The sequence below is a fragment of the Jaculus jaculus genome, chromosome 9 (genome assembly GCF_020740685.1).
Source record: "Jaculus jaculus isolate mJacJac1 chromosome 9, mJacJac1.mat.Y.cur, whole genome shotgun sequence".
Taxonomy (NCBI): Eukaryota; Metazoa; Chordata; class Mammalia; order Rodentia; family Dipodidae; genus Jaculus; species Jaculus jaculus.
This window is the reverse complement of record NC_059110.1, coordinates 97021856-97044765: the sequence shown is the minus strand read 5'-3', so window position 1 is coordinate 97044765 and position 22910 is coordinate 97021856. Positions and strand designations below refer to the sequence as shown.

Sequence of the window (22910 nt, the reverse complement as noted above, 5' to 3'; positions counted from 1 at the left end):
GAGACAACATAATTAATTCCAGGTCAGGCTGAACCAAAGTGAGACCTTACCTCAAAAAAGGGGCGGGGGGGGGGGGGACTGGAGGGATGGATTAGCGGCTAAGTTGTTTGCCTGCAAAGCCAAAGGATCCAGGTTCGATTCCCTAGGACCCACGCCAGATGCACAAGGGGGCGCATGCGTCTGGAGTTTGTTTGCAGTGGCTGGAGGCCCTGGTGCACCCATTCTCTCCCTCTCTCTTTCCTGTGTCCCTCTTTCTCTGCCAAATAAATATTTTAAAAAATTCATCAGTGGCGTGGTAGTGCATGCCTTTAATGTCAGCACTCAGGAGGCACAGGTAGAAGGATCACTGTGAGTTTGAGATCAGCCTGAGATTACATAGTGAATTTCAAGTCAGCCTGGACTAGAGTGAAACCCTACCTCAATAAATCGAGACAATAAAATGAAATAAATAGAGGGGGTTGGCATTCTGGTTGATTATAATGTAATGATAAAAGGTATGGGTAGAGTATTTGAAAATAAATGTCAGGAGCACCTTTTCCTTTCTTTTATTGTTTTTGGGGGTGTGTTCTCACTCTAGCCCAGGCTGACCTGGAATTCACTATGTATTCTTAGGGTGGCCTCGAACTCATGACAATCCTCCTACCTCTGCCTCCCAAGTACTGGGATTAAAGGCGTGAACCACCACATCCAGTTAGGAGCACCTTTTAAGTCATTGCCATTCTCACATTTCCATGTTTTTATACACTCCACATGTGTCATCATCCATGAAGTTGTGTATTTTATAATTGGTAGTATCTTTTTTTATTATTGATGTTTGGTTTCTCGAGGTAGGGTCTCATGCTGGCCCAGGCTGACCTGGAATTTACTGTGTAGTCTTAGGTTGCCCTCTCACTCACAGAGATCCTCTTACATCTGCTTCCCGAGTGCTAGGATTAAAGGTGTGCGCCACCATGCTAGAGTATAATTGGTAATATCTCAAAATTACTATTGTCACTTTTTACATATGAACAACTCTCTAATTTTTTTTTTTTTTTTTTAATTTTTGAGGTAGGGTCTTGCTTTCTAGCTCTGGCTGACCTGGAATTCATTATGTATTCTCAGGGTGGCCTTGAACTCATAGCAATCCACCTACCTCTGCCTCCTGAGTGCTGGGATTAAAGGTGTTCACCATAACTCCTGGCTTATAGTCATAATTTCTCATAATTGGTAGCATGTTGGACTTAATAAACAGGAATATTTCTAGTATAAGAAGTTTATATAGATAATAAGTTCTTTGTCTAGATGTGAATAAGTATACATATTGATTTAATTTTAATTTTGAAACTTGTTGGTTGGTTATTAGTTCATCACAACACCCAGAGTAGACATAGTCACCAGAAAAAAAGTCTTAATTATACATCTAATACTTACACTAATCATCTTATCAAAGTTTTAATGTTAAAAACATTTGAGGTGTTTTTGTTTGTATTTTACATTACTAATGTGTTCTTTTCACATATATTTGATTTTCTTTTTTATCCTGGTGACAATAGTGATGGAAGTAATATGGATCAAGAATATGGCCCTGCTTATACACCTCAAACCCATACTTCTTTTGGGATGCCTCCTAGCAGTGCACCTCCTAGTAACAGCGGACCAGGAATTCTTCCTTCTCCGTCCACCCCTAGGTTTCCAACTCCAAGGACTCCTCGGACTCCTCGGACTCCTCGTGGAGCTGGTGGACCTGCCAGTGCTCAAGGTTCAGTCAAATATGAAAATTCTGACTTGTATTCACCAGCTTCCACCCCATCCACATGCAGACCCCTTAATTCTGTTGAACCTGCAACTATACCTTCCATCCCTGAAGCACACAGTCTTTATGTAAACCTCATCCTTTCAGAATCAGTTATGAATTTGTTCAAAGACTGTAACTTTGATAGCTGCTGTATCTGTGTCTGCAACATGAATATCAAGGGTGCCGATGTTGGAGTTTACATTCCAGACCCGACACAGGAAGCACAGTATAGGTGTACCTGTGGCTTCAGTGCTGTCATGAACCGGAAATTTGGAAACAATTCAGGATTATTTCTTGAAGATGAACTAGATATCATAGGACGCAATACAGATTGTGGCAAAGAAGCAGAAAAACGTTTTGAAGCTCTCAGGGCTACCTCTACGGAACATGTTAATGGAGGGCTAAAGGAATCTGAAAAATTGCCTGATGAGTTGATATTACTGCTACAAGATCAGTGTACTAATTTATTTTCACCCTTTGGAGCAGCAGACCAAAATTTTTTCCCCAAGATTGGTGTAATTAGTAATTGGGTACGTGTAGAAGAGCGGGACTGTTGCACTGACTGCTGTCTCGCATTGGAACATGGGCGTCAGTTCATGGATAATATGTCAGGAGGAAAGGCTGACGAAGCACTCGTAAGGAGTTCATGCCTACACCCCTGGTCTAAACGAAATGGTGTGTATGCTTTTTATTTTTATTTACTTATTTGTTGGGGGGCAGAGATAGAGAATAGTCACAACAGGGCTTCCAGACGCCGCAAATAAACTCAAGGTGCATGTCCCACCTTGTGCGTCTGGATTGCATGGGTCCTGGGGAATAGAACAAGGGTTCTTTGGCTTTGTAGGCAGGTGTCTTAACCAATAATCCATCTCTCCAGCTCTGAAACAGTTTTTAATTTGCTTATTTTCCCTTAGTTGTACATGCTTTTTGCTTTTCTTTCTTGAGGACAAGTAACATGTACATTTAAATTTGGACTAAAATGTCTTTTTTAAGCCTCTTTTAAGGATGGCATTTTAGAGATATGGTCTCAGCTATTTCATTTCAGTAATAAAAGTACAGTTATTGTACATTAGTACTTTTATACTTGTATAGAAATGTAAAAAATGAGGGCTGGAGAGATGGCTCAATGGTTAAAGGCACTGCTGATAGCCATGGTTCAGTTTTCCAGTGCCCACATAAAGATGCATAGAGTGGGTTGTGTACCTGGAGTTCATTTGCAGTGGCAAGAGGCTCTGGCTGGTGTGCCTGTTCCCCCTACCCCTGTAAACAAATACCTAAAGTTGAAAAGCAAAAACAAAAAAGAAAGAAAGAAATGTAAAAGGTATGTCACATGGTGGTATGCAGAGAATGATTTTTTTTTTTTGGTCAGCCATCTTCTTTTCCTCTGTGGTGCTAAGAATCAAATTCAGGGCCTCATGCATACTACACAAGCACTTCACCACTGGGCCATGCCCTCTGTTCTGTCATTTATTGAGCACCTTGCTTTTGTTCAGTAGTGTTCTACATTCACTATTGAATAAAGCAGATATCTGTTCATTCATTCCTTAGCCTCTTTGAGCATACAGTTTCATGGAGGGGACAGAAAGTAAACAAGTAAATGAATGGCATATCAGGTGGTGATAAATACTTTGAAGAAAAAGCAGGGCAAAACCTAGAGGGAAAACACAACTTCAGTGTGTGCTATTTTAGTTGTATGATAGAAGATACTACCAAAAGACAGCATTTAGAAAGGAAGGGAGGAGGGAACTCAATAGGTTGATATTGTATATCTGTAAGTACAGTGATTGTGATGGGGAGGTAATATGATGGAGAATGGAATTTCAAAGGGGAAAGTATGGGGGGAGGGAGGGAATTAACATGGGTTTTTTTTATAATCATGGAAAATGTTAATAAAAATTAAAAAAAAATAAAATAAAAAATTTTTTTTAAAAAAGACAGCATTTAGAGACACTTGCCTGAAGTGGGAGAATGAAGTTAACTGAGGGAAGAGTCTTGCAGTCAATGAAATGTGTAGAGGCTTTGAGGAAATAATGTGCAGGCTGGAGAGATGGCTTAGTGGTTAAGGCACTTGCCTGTGAAACCTAAGGACTCATGTTCAAAAGATGCCACGTAATCCAGATACACAAGGTGGCACAGGGACAATGTTGCACAAGTGCATTAGGTGGTGCACGTGTCTGGAGTTTGATTATAGTAGCTGGAGGCCCTGTCATACCATTTCTGTCCCACCCCTCTCTCTCATTACAAAATAAAAATAAAAAAGAAGTAATGGGCTTGATATGTTTAAGGAACTTAAGGAAACTAATGTTGAGGGAATAGATTGAGGTCAAACTTGTACCAAAATATGCATGATTTTGTAGGCTGTGTAATGCCTTTAGAGTTTATTCTAATGTGATGGGAAACTATTAAAAGATAACTCGAATGAGAAGTAGATGAAAGTGAGAGTAGACTATTGATTGATTGGAAGACAGTTGCAGCATTTCAGGTGAAGATAGTGATAGCTTGGACAAGGTTGAAAGCAATAGAAATATAAGTAGTAGATTCCTGAAATAGTTGTGATATAGGATTGTCAGGGCTTGATACATGGAAAAAAGATGAAGAGTCAAACACATAAGTAGATGAATGAATGGTGGTCTTTTCAGAGGAGGAAAACAATGTAGTAGGAGGTCAAGTTCATATGTAGAGATTGGAGTTTTATCTTCAGAGGTGTGATGGGCTCTGGAGATAAAATAGCTGTTCTGTGTAAGTTATCAGTATTAAAAGGTATGGAAGCCGGGCGTGGTGGCCCACGCCTTTAATCCCAGCAGAGATAGGAGGATTGCCATGAGTTCAAGGTCACCCTGAGATGACAGAGTTAATTCCAGGTCAGCCTGGACCAGAGTGAGACTCTACCTCGAAAAACCAAAAAAAAAAAAAAAGGTATGGAAGCCTGGAGGCAGAGGTAGGAGGATCACTGTAAGTTTCAGGCCACCCTGAGACTACAGAGTGAATTCCAGGTCAGCCTGGTCTAGAGTGAGACCCTACCTCGATAAAAACAAACAAACAAACAAACAAAAAGATCTATGGAGCTGCGTGAAATACCTTAGAGAGTGATTATAGATAGGTCATTTTAAGGATGGAGCTGGTATTTAGAGGTGTGGAAGAATAGGATGCAAGAAGGAAACTGAGGAGATAGAAAGAAAACCAAAAGTAGAGTGTTCTAAAAAGTAAGGATGAGAAATAGTTGATGCAGTGATTATCTGTTCAAATAGTTTTTATATTGCACCATAGTATCCTGATGTATTACAGAAAGGTGAAAACTGACAGCGCTATTGAATATGACCCCCATACAGGTTGATGGTGACCTTGACAAGCAATTCCAGTTAACGTGATTCGTGTAGGCATAGGCGATTGGGATGAGAAGCAGATTTAAATATGGGGGAACTTGAAGTATGATTAAAAGAGTGTTGTAAGTTTTTACATTACATGAAAAATGATCCTGTCTTGAGGAAAATTTTAAATTGATAATTTCATTTATTTGAATACATGGATCATTTGATATATGGATACTTTGTAAGCTAATTAGGTTAAACTATCACCTCACGTGTGTGTGTGTGTGTGTGTGTGTGTGTGTGTGTGTGTGTAAAAATTGGTTAATAGCCAGGTGTGGTGGTGCATACCTTTTCCCAGCACTCAGGAGATAGAGGTAGGTGGATCACTGAGTTTGAGGCCATCCTGAGACTATGTAGTCAATTCCAGGTCAGCCTGGGCAAGAAAGTAAGACCCTACCTCAAAAAAACAAAACCAAACCAAACAAAAATTGGTTAATATTCATTGTATGTTCATTATGTAGTGAAGTTTGTATCTAAAACTTAATCCTGCTACCTGAGGCTTTTGTATCTCTACCTCCCGAGTGCTAGGATTAAAATAAAGGCAATGTGCTACCACAGCCGGCCCTCCCTTTTCTTCATCCCATTTTCTTCATGAAAACTATTGAAGAAAAAAATACAACTGTATGAGCATAGTCATTGTATGAGTGAGGTGTAATGGAACCCACTGTCCAAGCAATAGGAAAGGTGCACCCTTACTTAAGATTATGTCCGTTGTAACCAGAAGAAAAGACATTACTTCTTTGGACAAGATAAAAGTGAAATTTTTTTCAGTGATTGCTTTTATAGTTGAGGAAGAGGGGGCCAATTGAGACAGTGGGAGAATAAGTTGATAATCAAGTCTAATTTCTCATAACAGCTTCAGCCATTGCCTAAGAACTTGTTAAAAATGCAAAAATTTCACATTCTACCCATTAACTTCTAAATAAAAGTCTGGGTATAGGGCTCAGTTCTACCTCTCAGTACTAAAACATCTTGAAAACGTTCATTTGGCATTTTGGGAGGGAGGGAGGGAGGGAGGGAGTCTAGAGACTTGTGCAGGCGAGCAGGTGCCGTGCCACTGAGACGCGCCTGTGGTTTGTATGGCAGTGTAAAGACTCGATGAGCTAAGCCATAGAAACCTCATAACGTTTATATGTACTTTGTGCCATTTGATCATTCAGTCAATTTTGGACACATTGGAAACAGTGTGTTTGGTATTAGGGGAACCATAAAGAACTTTTACCTTTTAATTGCTTTCCAGCTACTAGGAATACTAGAACTAATGGTAGTATAGAAGAAATGTTTATAATCTGTGAAAGTGAATAAAAATTGTAGCAATAGTATTTTGGGGTGAAGTTAGAATAACTTTCACAGAATTACATATAAGGACAGTTTACTTTTACAAGTCCTGAAATAAGCCAAACTAAATACATTGTTCATATGCATACACAACTCAGGATTTGATTAATTCTTGAAATTATATACATTTCCAAAAATGACCATGGAATAGAATAGGTGGAGGCACTTAATAGGACTGTTCTGGGCAGTGAGATCATAGTTGTTCATTATCTTTATCATAATATTATTAAAGGAAAATGGGTCATCTACATGAGCTTACTATTGATTTTTATGCATGACATATTATGAGTCATCCAGTTGTCATTCTCAAGGACCACATTTTAAAAGGAAAGGTGTGTTACATGTGCCTGTAATATTACTACTCAGGAAGCTAAGGGTACAAACAAGATCTAGGAATTTGAGGCTTTCCTGGGTAACTTTGTAAGACCTTTACTTTTACTTTTACCAAAAAAAAAAAAAAATGCTGGAGAGATAGCTCAGTAGATAAAGTGCCTCCTGCACAAACATAAGGACCTGAGTTTGAATCTCCAGAATGCATGTAAAGCCAGACACTGGTGGGCACCTGTGATCCTTAACATAGTCAACTTCTCTTAATATTGATATTTTTTTAAAAAAACTACTTTTTTAAAAAAAGCCATGTAAGTAAATATCATGAAATTAAAAAAATAAAACAGGTTGGGCGTGGTGGTGCATGCCTTTAGTCCCAGCACTCAGGAGTTGAGGTAGGAGGATTGCTGTGAGTTTGAGGCCATCCTGAGACTACATAGTAAATTCCAAGTTACCCTGAGCTAGAGTGAGACCCTACCTCAAAAAACCAAAAGAAATGAATAAATAAACAAACAGAAACCATGCCTGGCAGAGTCAGATTTCAAATGTTACTAAAGAAAAGCAGCAGTAGCATTAGCAGTGCTCTTTATTATTAGTTTGCAGGAACCAACCTATTTGCTAGATGGTAGAAAAAACTATTTAACATGGCACATGTTGATTTTGGGATTAAATTATAGTAGCACTGTGAAATAGGACTGAGCACCTACATGATATTGTTACTTCCTCTGACATGGAAATTTCCCGCTAAGTATTGATGAGTACTCAGCTTGTCTCCTTTTAACTCTCATCAGGTGATATTTTAACATTGCATTTGCAAATTCCTCTTCAAATGTGTTTTACCTTTTTTTAAACTTTCTATTGACAATTTCCATAGAGATGATATGCCATGATCATAATCTCCTCCCACCACTTCTCTTTTTCATCTCTCAAATCCATTTCTTCTTCATTCTAACGAGTCTCTTCTGCTTTGATGCCATCATTTTTCCTCCCATTATGTAAGTCTTGTGTACATGATGTCAGCCACTATGAGGTCAGGAGTATCTAGGCCACTTCATGTCTGGAAGATAGTGTTGTAAGCACTTCCGCTCTTCCTTTGGCATTATATTCTTTCTGCCAGGTCTTCTACAATGAGTCCTGAGCCTCGGAGGATATGATAGGGATGTCTCAGTGCTGAACCTCTCCACTGTCACTTTGGCCAGTTGTGATTCACCCCAGTAGCTACCATCATCTGAAAAGAGAAGCTTCTCTAACCAAAAGTCATCGCTAATATAAGCATATACTTAAGTATTTAGAGGACATTTTGGTGGGCATAATATATGTGTTTAGCCAGACAACAGTAGGAGTTCCCCCACCCCAGAGCTTATGACCTTCCCAGTCATAGGCTTTTGACCAGTTTTCAGTATCAGACAGAAATTCCCTCCCATGGAGTGGGCCTCAAATTAAGTCAGAGAGCAGTGGTACACGTGGTCTGGCTGGACAGTCGAAAAGTTTGTAAGGTTCACTGCTGGTTAGGACTGTTGATGGCTTTTCTTCCAGTGGTTGTGTGCATGTAACATAGCTCTTTAAAGCATCTTGACAGGTCCTCAACAGGGAGGAGGCTTCCAGCTCACTCTAGCTTGATTTCTCAATGTCTTGCAGCCCAGGCAGGTGGAGTCTTCAGCAGTAGGGTCTTGTCTGTGTTCTTAACAGTTAGAATAGTGGTTGGCATATAGTAGATGGTGAAGATAATTTGTCCCTATTTTTGCCCATCCATACCATCACACTACCTCGGATTACATTCTTCATAAAATTCTATAAATATGCCATGTAATTCTCCCAGATAAAAAAGAAACCATCCGTACAGTCAGTCAATTTTAGAACATTTCCATCAGCCCAAAAACAAAAATACCACCCCCAAATCCTTTGTACTGTCTACTCCCCATTTCTCTCCATTCTTTAGACAGTCTTTAATCAACTGGGTTCTAAGTAGATTTTTTTTTTCCTTTTGGATGGACAGTGCATGTAAATAGAACAATACAATATATACATATTTTTCAAGGTATGGTCTCACTGTAGCTCAGGCTGACCTGGAATTCATCACTATGTAGACTTAGGGTGGCCTCAAACTCAGCGATCCTCCTACCTCTGCCTCCCAAGTACTAGGACTAAAGGCATGTGCCATCACACCTGGCTGCTGTTTTGTGGTTTTGATTGGCTTGTTTTGTTTCATTTTGTTTATTAATTTGAGAGAGGGGGAGATACAGAAATAAGTAGGTAGAGAGAAAGAGAGAGAATGGGCATGCCAGGGCCTTCAGCCACTGCAAACAATCTGGCTTATGTGAGTCCTGGGAAGTTGAACCTGAGTCCTTTGGCTTTGCAGGCAAGCACCTTAACAGCTAAGCCATCTCTCCAGCACCCCCTCCTTTTTTTTTTTGAGGTAGGTTCTAATTCTAGCACAGGCTGACCTGGAATTCACAGTGTGGTGTCAAACTGGCCTCGAACTCATGGTGATCCCCTTACCTTAGCCTCCCTAGTGCTGGGATTAAAGGCGTGTAATACCATGCCTGGCATGTTTTTAAATTTTGATACAGTCCAGTAGTCTACTGTGTTTTTCTTTTGTTGCTTTTGCTTTTGGTGTCATCCAAAGACATGAAATTTTTCTTCTATTTTTTCCCCTATGAGCTTGAGCTCTGAAATTTATATATATGATCCTTTCTGAATTAATTTTTTCTATGTAGTGTACAGAAGGGGACAAGTGTAATTGTTTTGCATATGGGTATCCAATTGTCTGAGACCATCTGTTGGAAAGATGTCTATCTCCATTAAGTTTTCTTGGTTTCTTTGTCAAAAATCTGTGCCTATAAATACTGGGCCTCATTTCTGGTTGCATAGTTTTTTTTTTTTTTATTGCTATATGTCATCCCCATGATCACTCCAAAAAAAAAAAAAAAACTTATCCCTTGTTAATGATTGCTTTTCATCTAGATTTTAACTTGGGCATATCTTTCTTCCTTAGCATTTGTAATTTAATTACATTTTTCTTGGCAATCTTCCTCCTGCAAGATTATTATGCCCCTAAAGACATAAGAATTTATTTACATAGCATTCTCAATAACTATCACAGTCCGTATCTTGTAGTACATCATCTTCTTTCTTTTAAAGAATTAGAATGTCAGTGTTGGGAACATAGCAGAGTGGAAGAACACTTGGCTGCCTTGTCTGTAGGGTTTGATCCTCAGTAAATAAACAAACATCTGTGAGACTCACTCTTAATTAGAATCTGGCTTTGCATGGATATTGGGGAGTCAAACTTGGATCCTTAGGCTCTGAAGGCAAGTGCCTTAACCACTGAACCATCATCTCTCCAGCCCACATGTGCATTTTTCACAGAGCTCCCACATGATTACATTTAAAAGTCATAGCCAATAATAACTCCTAGATTTTTTAAATCTGCACATATACATATTTCTAGTGAAGATATAGTTCATAGTTTTATGCTTTAACTTAACGTATTTAGTCATTTATTTCATGTCTTATATCCCAGTTGCCATTTAGAGTGAGGAAATATTGTTCCATTATATATAGAGTTTATTAATAATCATTTTGATTGTTTTATTTTTTTAGAGATAGGGTCTCTTTATATAACCCAAGTAGTCTGGAATGTGTATCAGTCTTCATGTCTCAGCTTCCCAAGTGCATGTGCCACAATGCCTGGTTTATAACTTTTATATGATTAAAGTGTTGTTGTGTGTACTTCTTAGTTAAGGAAAATTAAAGCCAACAATGATAAATTAGGCAATGGTAATAATAAGTAAAGTTGAATGATTAAACAGGTTTAATCATAAAGTTGAACAATCTAGGGCCAGATTATCTATATCGTTCAATGATTTTTTTTCTTTGACATTAATTAGCATCTTTCACACCAATTCTATTTTTTGTTGTTGCTTTTATTTTTGTTTTACAAAGTAGGGTCTCGTGCTAGCTCAGGCTGACCTGGAATTCACTGTATAGTTTCAGGGTGGCCTCAAGCTCACAGCGATCCTCCTACCTCTGCCTCGCAAATACTGATATTAAAGGTGTGCGCTATCATGCCTAGCTTTTCATAACAATTCTGATAGTTGGTCAGCAATGCAGTTAAAACAATTGGATAATATATAGATCTTATCTGTGGATAGTATTATTATTATGAATATTATTTATTTATTTATTTATTTATTTATTTATTTATTTATTGGAGAGAGAGGGAGAGAAAGAGGCAGAGGGAGAATGGGTAAGCCAGGGCCTCTAGCCACTATAAACAAACTCCAGATGTGTGTGTCACCTTGTGCATCTGGTTTATGTGAGAACTAGGGAATCGAACCTGGGTCTTTAGGCTTCATAGGCAAGCACCTTAACTACTAAGCCATCTCTCCAACCCAATATTAATATTGCTTTTTAAAAAGTTTTTTGAGGTAGGATCTTGCTGTAGCCCAGGCTGACTGGAAATCACTATGTAGTCTCAGTGTAGCCTTGAACTCATGGCAATCTGGCTACCTCTGTCTCACAAGTACTGGGATTAAAGGCATGTGCCACCATGGCCTGTTTGTTTACTTATTTTTTTAATGAGGGAGAGAAAGAATTGGCATGAGAGGGCCTTCAGCCATTGCAATCGAACTCCAGATGCATGCATTACCTTGTGTGTCTGGCTTATGTGGAATCTGGGGAGTTGACCATGGGTCCTTAGGTTTTGCAGGCAAATACCTTACTGTTAAGCCATTTCTTCTGCCCCCAGTATTATTTCTTAAAACTAGTGTGATCACAAAATGGCCTGGATATCCATGACCTCACAGTGCCTAACACTACCTACACAAGACCATCATAATAGGAGGAAAAGATCATGACATCAAAATAAGAGAGAGTGATTGAGAGGGAAAGGAGATATGATGGAGAATGGAGCTTCAAAGGGGAAAGTGGCAGGAGGTGGAGGGTATTACCATGGGATATTGTTTATAATCATGGAAGTTGTTAATACTAAAAAATTTTTGAAGAAAAAAAACTAGTGTGATCAGATGCACAAAGAGGCACACGCATCTGGAGTTCATTTGTAGTGGTTGGAGGCCCTGGCACGCTCATTCTCTCTCTGTCTTCTCTCCCAAATAAATAAATTAAAACTATCAGACATAAAAAAAACTAGTGTGATCAAGCTTATTATTGTAAATGCTCTATTCAAAATTATTTTGTTTCTATGGAGCATGGAATTGAACCCAAAGCACTATGCAGCTAGGCAGTCTATACCAAGCTATGCCACAGCCTTATATTTCAGAGTTGTTACAGTCTTATTTCTCTAAAATTAATCATTATAACCAGTATTAACTTACAATTTTACCATAGTAGTGAGAAGTAAGGAACATTATTCATAACCTATTTTAATGTGAAGCAGAATTCTTTCTAGTAAATACCTATAAGCACTAGAAACAATCAGAGTAAATGCAAAAGAGAAAGTTTATTCAAATTGTACACTGATTATAATGAATATTTTATGGAGATTTTTCTGTATCTAGAAGAACCTTTTTTTTGGATGTGTGCTGTCTGTTGAACCTATCACCTCATAAGCATGTGCTTACAACTGAGGTATATCCCCAACTCCAAAGGACCTCCTATACATCTGTCCTCTCTCTTCTTTCTTCCTTCTTCCCTCCCTCCCTTCCATTGTCTTGCTAGATTAGCCAGGCTGGCCTCCAATTTGTCTTCTTCTTGTTTCAGCCTCCCAAATGCTGGGGTTTTAAATGTGTGTTCCCTCCCTCCCACCTCCCACCTACTACCTACTGCCCACCCCTCCCCCTTTTTTTAATGTGAGAGAGTGAGAGCAAGTGAGCAAGAGAGAGAATTGGTGCACCACGGCCTCCAGCCACTGTAATAGAACTCAAGACTTGTGCACCACCTTGTGTGTATGTGCAACCTTGTGTCAATATTTTATTTATTTGAGGGGGAGGGCAGATAGAAAGAGAGGGAGGGAGAGACATGCCAGGGCCTCTAGCCACATAAACAAACTCCAGACACATGTGCCACGTTGTGCATCTGGCATATGTGGGTACTGAGAATTGAACCTGGGTCCTTAGGTCTCACAGGCAAGTACCTTAACCACTAAGCCATCTCTCCAGACCCACATCTGTCTCGTAAAAGAAACACTTTATGAAACTGTATAGTTTTCTGTGCAAACAGCTGTTTGATCATTGTAATGAAAAGCTAAAGTTTCTTAGTTACATTTATTATCTAAAAATTTTATGGTACCAATAACAGTTATTACTCACTTTTTTAATTTGTTTTTTGAGGCAGGGTCTCACTCCAGCCCAGGCTGACCTGAAACTCACTCTGTAGCTCTAGGCATCTTGAACTCATTGTGATCCTCCTAACTCCTCAGCCTCCCTGGTGCTTGGACTAAAGGTATGTGCCACCAAGCTTGGCTTTCTCACTTTTTTTTTTTTATGCTTATAGATATGAGTATGCAGTGTTCACAGGATATACTTCGAATGCTCCTCTCTCTTCAGCCAGTTCTTCAGGATGCTATTCAGAAAAAAAGAACAGTCAGACCTTGGGGAGTTCAAGGTCCTCTCACTTGGCAACAGTTTCATAAAATGGCTGGCCGAGGCTCTTACGGTAAGTACTTTATGGTAATGTATAATGATTTATTTTATATCAGTCCTAAAATGAGCACATCCATCTTCCTTAAATACATGTTTGGCTTTCTATTAAGATTTTCTATTCAGAAAGGGACGTATCACTGTTTTTTTAAATCCTAAATTATTTTACACAATTGAATGAGAAATAAAGGTTGGGGAAAATTTTTTTTTTTAATTAAGACAAGGTAGAATGTGACATTAGCAAATTTATACTCTGTAGGTGTATAGTCACTTTATGATTACCTGTGATGGGATAAATCTACCTATAAATATATATGTAATATAGGTATAATAAGTTCTATATGCCCTCATATATATATATGTGTGTGTGTGTGTGTGTATGTGTGTGTATATATGTATATGTATGTATAGCTAGGAGCTAGGGATCAAACCCAGAGCATCATATGTGCTAGGGAAGCAGTATACCACTGAGCCACATCCTCAGCCCTGGAATAATAGATAATAAATAGTTCTTATTCTTCAAATCTTTCTCATATTTTAGAATACATTATGTTTATTAGTTGAGCTTCTTGTGTTTTCTTTTTCTTAGTTTCATTAGTGATCGAATGATTTAAATATATAATCTAATGGCTCCATGAAAATGCAGGTTGCTAAGATTTTTTTAATATAAAGCTCTTTTTTTTTTCCGGGTTTTTGAGGCAGTGTCTCACTCTAGCCCAAGATAACCTGGAATTTACTCTGTAGTCTCAGGGTGGCCTCGAACTCACAGCAATCCACCTGCATCTGCCTCCTGAGTGCTGAGATTAAAGGCATGCGCCACCATGCCCAGCTTAAAGCTTATTTAAAATTAAAAAAATCAGAATATGCTGGGCGTGGTGGTGTACACATTTAATCCCAACAGAGGTAGAAGGATTGCTGTGAGTTCGAGGCCACCCTGAGATGACATAGCAAATTCCATTCCAGGTCAGCCTGGGTTAAAGCAAGACCCTACTTCCAAAAAAAAAAAAAACCAGAATACTTATTTACATTCCTGTTCCTTTACTGATTTTAATGACAATGACTATCAGTACAGAAAGAGATCTTCCTTTATTTAAAAAAAAAAAAGATGTTATTTTCATTTATTTATTTATTAGAGACAGATAGAGGGAGAGAGGGAAGGTGGGAGGGAGAGAGAATGGGCACACCAGAGTCTCTAGCCACTGCAAATGAGCTCCAGGTGCATATGCCACCATGTGCATCTGGCTTACATGGGACCTAAAGAGTCAACCTTAGGCTTCACAGGAATGTACCTTAACTGTTAAGCCATTTCTCCAGCCCCATTCCTTTCTTTTCTTTTCTTCTTCTTCTTCTTCTTTTTTTTTGTTTATTTGTTTGTTTGTTTTTTGAGGTAGGGTCTCACTCTAGCTCAGGCTGACCTGGAATTCACTATGTAGTCTCAGGGTGGCCTTGAACTCATGGCGATCCTCCTACCTCTGCCTCCCAAATGCTGGGATTAAAGGCATGCATCACCACGCCTGTCCTCCTTTCTTTTCTTAATAGTTGTATTTATTGTATAATTTTACCCATAATGTTTATTACCAGTGTACTGTTTATAAACATACAGATTTTTGTTGTTTTGTTTTGGTTTGGTTTTTGGAGGGTAGCGTCTCACTCTAGCCCAGGCTGATCTGGAATTCACTCTGTAGTCTCAGGTTGTCCTCAAACTTACAGCAATCCTCCTACCTCTGCCTCCCAAGTGTGCACCACCCCACCCAGCTGACATGCAGAGTTTTATCATGATCTGTACAGCTAATTTTCCGTGTATATACCCTTGGCTTTGGCGTGGGTAGTTAAAAGCATATTTTGCTAAATTCCACTCTGCAGTGTCATTTTAAATTTCATCAGTTAAGTTTCTACTTCTCCAAACTGTGTTGAAGATGTCAAGTAGATTGATGAAGAATCGATTTTTTATTGTGTTTGAGAGATTGAATAGTACTGATCTGAAGTGCACTTCCTGGGTTCAGATTCCTGCTCGGCTACTTCTATGATATTGTGTGAATTACTTTCCTTTTCCATTCTTCTTTTCTCATCATTAAAATGAGTTCAGTAATAGGATCTGCCTTCTGTAATTTTTATAAGGAAAAGTTAATACAGTACATGTAAAGAACTTTGAATAACAGTACCTGGTATATAGTGTTAGAATTGTTTGCTGTTAATAGTCTTAAACTATATTCTCAAGAGATTGAACATCTTTGTATATGTAAAGGTGTCATTTTTGTTTATGTCCTTTAACCCATTTTTGTGTGGTGTAATACTCTTGATTGTTTTACACACACTTGCACACGCATGCACACACACACATATAAAAGAACATTTGCCTGGTGTGGTGGCGCACGCCTTTAATCCCAGCACTTGGGAGGCAGAGGTAGGAGGATCGCTGTGAGTTCGAGGCCACCCTGAGACTACAGAGTGAATTCCAGGTCAGCCTGAGCTAAAGTGAGACCCTACCTCGAAAAACAAACAAACAAACAAACAACCCAACAACAAAACATTTGACTTGAGATCTACCCTCTCCATTTTGGGGGGGGGCCGCTGGTCGTGGTGGTGCATGCCTTTAATCCCAGCCTCTAAGGCTGAGGTAGGCTTGCTATGAGTTTGAGGCCAGACACTACAAGTGAATTCCAAGTCAGCCTGGGATAGAGCAAAAACCCTACCTCAAAAAAAAAAAAAAAAAAATAAAATAAAATAAATAAATAAATAAGTAAGTAAATAAAACAAATTTTGGCTGGGCATGGTAGACAAGTAAATTCCAGGTTAGCCTGGATTAGAACAAGAGCCTTCCTCAAAAAGGAAAAGAAAAATAAATTTTTTAATTTGCATATATGTGTGTATGTTTGGCTTTACCAGTGTTTCTTGCTGTTGCAAACAAAGGCTTCTCTGGTTTTAAGTAGATAGCTGGGGAATTGAATTGAACCTGGACTGGTAAGCTTTGCAAGCAAGCACCTTTAACTGCTGAGCCATCTTCCCAACCCCTCTTACTTTTTTTTAAGAAAATAGTGTTGATTCCTGTACCATGCTGTGTCTCACAAATTTTTATTTCTCCCGTCTGTTATAAAGATATTAGCCATTTATTGTATTCATTGGAAAAGTATTCCAATTTGTTGTTAATAATTTTGCTTTGCCATGGCTTTTCATGCCAAAAATGTAGATTTGTGATCTGCAGGCAGTAGGACCAGGAGTTCAAGGCCATCCTACGTTACATGAGCAAAAAGAAAGAAAGAAAGGAAATTTTAAATAGCTTTTTTTAATGGATAACTTTTCATGATTACAACTTTGCCCAGTCCAAATTTATTGAAAATAAACAAAACTCTTATGTTTTCTTGTTGTACTTCTAGGTTTTTCCAATTCAAAATAATTTTTAACTTTTAAATTAAGATAATTAATGTTGGGTGTGGTGGCTCATGCCTATAATCCCATCACTTCAGAGGCTGAGGCAGGAGGATCACTACAGTTTGGAGGCCAGAGCAGGCTACATACATAGTGAGTATGAGGCCGGCTTGTACTAATAGCACAGCCTTGACTCAAACAAACAAAAAGATAATTAATGTTTTATAATGACCATTTAGGAAATTCCTAACTTTGAAAATGTGTTATTATTGATCTTAGGTATTTTTTTTAAAGAATTATTTCCCTAATTAGTTTTGACATTTGAATAAGTAGAAGACATGTCTTGCTTTTAAGTGTTCTCTTAAACTTCATCTTTCTTATTTAGGAACTGATGAATCTCCGGAACCACTGCCAATCCCCACGTTTTTGTTGGGTTATGATTATGATTTTCTGGTGCTTTCTCCATTTGCTCTCCCTTATTGGGAGAGACTTATGCTGGAACCTTATGGATCTCAAAGAGATATAGCCTATGTTGTACTATGTCCAGAGAATGAGGCTTTGTTAAATGGAGCCAAAAGCTTTTTTAGAGATCTTACTGCAATATACGAGGTAGGTGTTTTAAAAAGAGGTGTCATTTACACTTGTTTTGTCATTCATATCTTCACATACAAAACATACTGGGAGGTTCAGCTGGTTGGCCCAGAGTGACGACAGTGACATTCCCTGGCTAGGCATGCCTGCCTGACTTATGGCCTGGGGGCTGTGTGTCCCATGGTGGCTTTGGATGCCGTTCAGCACATTTGTAGGTGAAGCATCCTGTCTCAGTGTCAAAAGATTGAACCCCTGGATGTTTAGCTCTCTCAATAGCCAATTGCATTACGGGACATTTGCGCCAGTCTCTGTTGGGTATATATGTCATGGGTCACATACTGGAGGAAAATAGTGAGGGCATATATGTCCCAGTTAAAGTCATCTTTGCTGTGGCACATGTCTATAATTCCTGCATTTGGTTGCCTGAGTGAGGCAGGAGGATCTTGAATCTTAGGCCGGCCTGGGCTAAGTATAGCAAGACCCTATAAATGAATGAATGAATATGGAAAATAGCCTTTTCTGAAACAAAGGGTAGCATTGTTAAATAACCGGGAAAATTTATATTTATAGAAAATTCTAGTCCTAATTCTGTAGGAATTTAGATAGTAACATTACACTCCATTTTTCTGATATGAAGTAAATCTGACTAGATATCTAGGGTCTATGTCAGTTCTGAAATTCTTTTCCTTTAAATTTTATTTGTGTGTGTTTGTACATGTACGTCAGAGTCTCTTGTAGACAAATGCCAGATATGTGCTTAACATTTGTCTGGATTTACATGGGTGCTGGGGAATTGAGCCTAGGCCAGCAGACTTTGCAAGTACCTTTAATCACTGAGCCATCTTCTCAGCCTGTCAGTTCTGAAATTCTTGACTGTTCTTTTTTACGTTATAATTTTCGTGCTCTCTTTGACTTGGTTTACTCATTGTAAATGTTTTGTGTTTAGTACATAAAGACTTTTACTTCATTAATTCTTTTCACTCCAATTGTTTGAAAATTCGGTCTTGTACATTTTAAATTTTTAAAAATATATTTATTTATTTGATCGAGAAAGAGGAGGGAGGGATGGAGGGGGAGAGAGAGAAAAAAAAATGGGAACGCCAGGGCCTCTAGCCACTGCAAACAAACTCCGACACATGCGTCCCCTTGTGCATCTGGCTAATGTGGGTTCTGGGGAACTGTACCTGGGGCCTTTGGCCTTGCAGACAAATGCCTTAACCCACTAAGGCAGCCCTCCAGCCCAGTATTTTATTTATTTATATTTGTGAGAGAGAATGAATAAATGAGAATATGGGCATACCAGGGCCTCTAGTGACTGCAAATGAACTCCAGATGCATGCACCACCTTGTGCATCTGGCTTATGTGGATATTGGGGGATTGAACCTGGGTCCTTTGGCTTCTCAGGCAAGTGCCTTAACTGCTAAGCAATCTCTCCAACCCTTTTTTTAAAAATGTTTTTTACATTTTAGGTATTTACAGTCTTGTAGATTTTAATCTTCCTTGCCTCGTTTCTTGCTCTCCCTCTTTCTGCATATAAATCGGAGCCTAGATTATCCAGAATTCACTATGTCCCATGGGCTGGCTTCTAATTTGTGGTAAACTACCTTGCCTCAGCATCCCCAGTTCTGGTTTATAGGTGTGGGCCACCATTCCCAACTTTACACTTCATTTTCTTTTAGATTCTGGATCCGTTGGTCAGTGATGGGTTGGCTTCCTCCCCAACTTCCTGGTTAAGCTGTGCTTAAGGGGCATTCTTGTAATTTTAGTTACTTGGGAGAGTAGGCAAGAGGATCTGAAGTTCAAGGCCTTCCTGAGCTATGGAGTAGTGAGTTCAAGGCCAGCCTGAGTACCTTAGTGAGGCCTGTTTTATAATAAGTAAAAAGAGGGCTGGATATGTAACTCAGTGATAAAATGTTAACCTGGCTTGTGTGCGGAGGTGCTGGGTTCAATCCCCAGGCTTCCCCCCCCCCCAAGAAAAGTATAGTTAATCAAAAGTACATAGTGCGATCTTTTATAAGTATTTCATAATATTATTTAGGATATTATTCCTCAAAGATTGCCCCCCATAAAAAAATTCATAGTTGAGTAGATTCAGGGAAGCACTGTATATTATATTGCCTTTTGAAAAAAAAATCAAGAAGCCAGGCATGGTGGCACACGCCTTTAATCCCAGCACTTGGGAGGCAGAGGTAGGAGGATCGTAGTACATTGAGGCTACCCTGAGACTACATAATGAATTCCAGGTCAGCTTGGGCTAGAGTGAGATCCTACCTCAAAAAAACAAACAAATCGTAATTCATACTAAGTTATTAAAGGCTTTAAAAATCTTATTATAGTAATGAAAGGAACTTTGCTTCATTTCTGTTTGACATTGATTTTAAAATAAAACTTAATGGCCAACAGAGTTAGAGGGAGATTGGCAACTATATATTTATATACCAACTTTTATTTTGTTTTGACTTAAGGTTACAATGTTTTATAAACATTGAATTAGGGTGAATATATAATTTTTAAAAATATTTTATTTTTATTTATTTGAGAGGGAAGAGAGAGTATATGAATGAATAGGTGCACTAGGGTCTCCAGCCACTGCAGATGAACTTCAGGTGTATGTGCCACCTTGTGCTCATGTGGCTTACGTGGGTCCTTTGGCTTTGTAAGCAAGTGCCTTTACCACTAAGCCATCTCTCCAGCCCTAAGCCTATCTCCAGCCTGGATGTATAATTTTAAATGACTCTGAAATACGTCTTCCTCAAACTCTTTTGCTCAAATAGTCTCTCTGCTTCATCTTTCTGAATAGCTAGGATGGCAAACATGGATGACTATACCTCGGTTTTCCTTTCTGTTAGGACAGGGTTTCACAATATAACCACACTGCCTCAAATTGTTACCCTTTTGCCTCAGCCTCTGATGTTCTGGAATTACTAGTATGTGCCACCATGTTTGGCAATGACCACATTTTTAATGTTCATTTATTTGTGCATTCTAAAATCATTCATTATCCACACCAAATGGGTCTAATGCTGTTACTATCTAGAGAACTTTTCTTTAAAAATATTTTAATTTAGAAAGAAAATTTTGCCTGTCTGTAATCCTAGCATTTGGGAGATAGAGACAGGATGATCAGAAGTTCAAGATCATCTGCAGTCATATTGAACGTTTAAGTCTAGAAGGCTGGGATGTAGCTGAGTGGTAGGGTGCTCACCTAGAATGCACAAGGTCCTGGGTTCAATCCCTAACACTGCAAAATGTAAAGCCCAAGGCCAGCCTGAGATACTTAAGACCCTATCTGGGGGATAAAAAAGGAAAAATATCTGTGGCCCCATTTTCATTGCCGATCTGTCTCCTCAAATATTAAATACAAACAATCAAGTTTATTTTGAATAGCTTAAATACTTTTATGTGTACTCTACCAGTATAATAAATATTGACTAATTCTGTTTTCTGTATATGTATTTGCAGTCATGTCGATTAGGTCAGCACAGACCTATTTCAAGGCTGTTGACAGATGGGATCATGAGAGTGGGATCTACTGCATCAAAGAAACTGTCAGAGAAGTTAGTAGCTGAATGGTTTTCTCAGGCAGCTGATGGTAACAATGAAGCTTTTTCTAAACTCAAGCTTTATGCACAAGTCTGCAGATATGACCTAGGTACTCAGTTTGCATTTATTATATAAGGGCACTATTAGCAAGGGTGGTTGGGCTCACACCTGTGTTTGTAAATAAAATCTTAGTAGACTAAAGTCACCTCCATTGATTAACATGTTCTCTCTCTGTATGTGCTCTAAAATCAAAGCTAAGTAGTTGTGGCAGAGACAGGTTCCAAAGTTAAAAATGCATAAAAAGTTTGCTGACCTCTTGCATAGTGATCCTGTCAGAAATTGTATGGTTTTTTTTTTTGTTTGTTTGTTTGTTTTGTTTTGTTTTTTGAGGTAGGGTCTCACTCTGGCCCAGGCTGACCTGTAATTCACTATGTAGTCTCAGGGTGGCCTCAAACTCATGGCGATCCTCCTACCTCTGCCTCTCGAGTGCTGGGATTAAAGACGTGTGCCACCACGTCCGGCTTCCAAATTTTTTAATTTAATCAGACATTTTTGTACCTTAAGCCTCCTGACAACATTGCTCTGGTTGGATTTTAGCTATCAAAGTAGACAGTATTTTTACAACTTGTGATTTAGAAACACTTTTAATGGCTTAATGAAAAGTTGGTCAATATTGCCATTCACATTTAATTTTGCTTAGGAAATAGAAGTCTATTACACTTGCAAAGAAATTGGTTTTTCAAGATAGGGTCTCACTCTTGCCCAAGCTGACCTTATTTATATGGTAGATCAAAAAAGAAAATCAGTAAATTAATTAATAACCTATTTTTGTTTTAGGTCCTTATCTTGCTTCCCAGCCATTGGACAGCACTCTGCTTTCACAGCCTAATTTAGTTGCTCCTACAAGTCAGTCTTTAATTTCACCTCAGATGTCAAATACTGGAAATGCTAATACTCTGTCTGCCACTTTAGCATCTGCAGCAAGTAGCACTATGACAATGACTTCAGGTGTTGCCATATCTACTTCAGTTGCCCCAGCTAATTCAACTTTGACTACAACTTCATCTTCATCATCCTCCAGTCTGAATAGTGGAGTGTCATCAAACAAACTACCTTCATTTCCACCCTTTGGCAATATGAACCCTAGTGGTACAGGATCCATACCCACACAAGCAGGTACAGCTCAGAGTGGCCAGCCTGGAGGGCAGCAGTCATCAGCTCTGCAGACAGCCGGGATACCAGGAGAGCCACCTTCACTTCCCACTCAGCCTCATCCTGATGTGTCTGAAAGGTACCTTCAGAAATACTATTTGGGATATGAGATGGCTCAATAGGAAAGTGTGTGCATAGCCTGCTGGAAACCCTAGGCTCAATTTCCATGTCTCCCCACCCACAAAATAAATAAAATGAGTTGATCTTTGTGGAAATAAAAAAGCTATAAAATAAGTCAGTTGTGAATGAGAATAAAATGCTTTTTGATCTTATCCTTGAAATTTTATTTAATTGTATTGAATATTTTTTAAATATTTGATTTTTATTTATTAGAGAAAGAGGCAGAAAGAGAGAGAGAGAATGGTCATGCCAGGGCCTCCAGCCACTGCAAATGAACTCCAGATACATGTGCCACCTTGTGCATCTAGCTTATGTGGGTCCTGGATCCTGGGTCCATTGGCTTTGCAGGCAAGCACCTTAACTGCTAAGTCACCTCTCTAGCCTTTGGATATTTTTTTGTATAAAATTATAATGGGAATTCTGTTTATGTTTTTAAAAAATAATGCATATTTGCACATATGTATGAGTGTGCCAGTGCTTCTTGCCACTGCAAACTAATGCTGGATGCTTGGACCACTTTTTGCATCTGGATTCTGTGGGTGGCTTGAGAGCTGAACCCAGGCCAGCAGGCTTTGCAAGCAAGCCCTTTAACCGCTGAGTCATTTTCTCAGCGCCTTTTTTTTTTTGGTTTTTCGAGGTAGGGTCTCACTCTGGTCCAGGCTGACCTGGAA

The 22910-nt window shown here is 38.9% G+C and overlaps 1 protein-coding gene across 2 annotated transcripts in view; it reads left to right on the top strand.

Moving 5' to 3' along the window:
- Positions 1–22910, top strand: part of Med13 (mediator complex subunit 13) — a 124942-nt gene that overhangs the window by 78276 nt on the left and 23756 nt on the right. For both annotated transcript variants that reach the window (XM_045159209.1, XM_045159208.1), the window contains exons 16-20: positions 1533–2449; positions 13261–13422; positions 17158–17381; positions 20827–21016; positions 21745–22198. In XM_045159209.1, the coding sequence (XP_045015144.1) occupies positions 1533–2449; positions 13261–13422; positions 17158–17381; positions 20827–21016; positions 21745–22198 (1947 nt within the window). The remainder of the gene's footprint in view (positions 1–1532; positions 2450–13260; positions 13423–17157; positions 17382–20826; positions 21017–21744; positions 22199–22910) is intronic.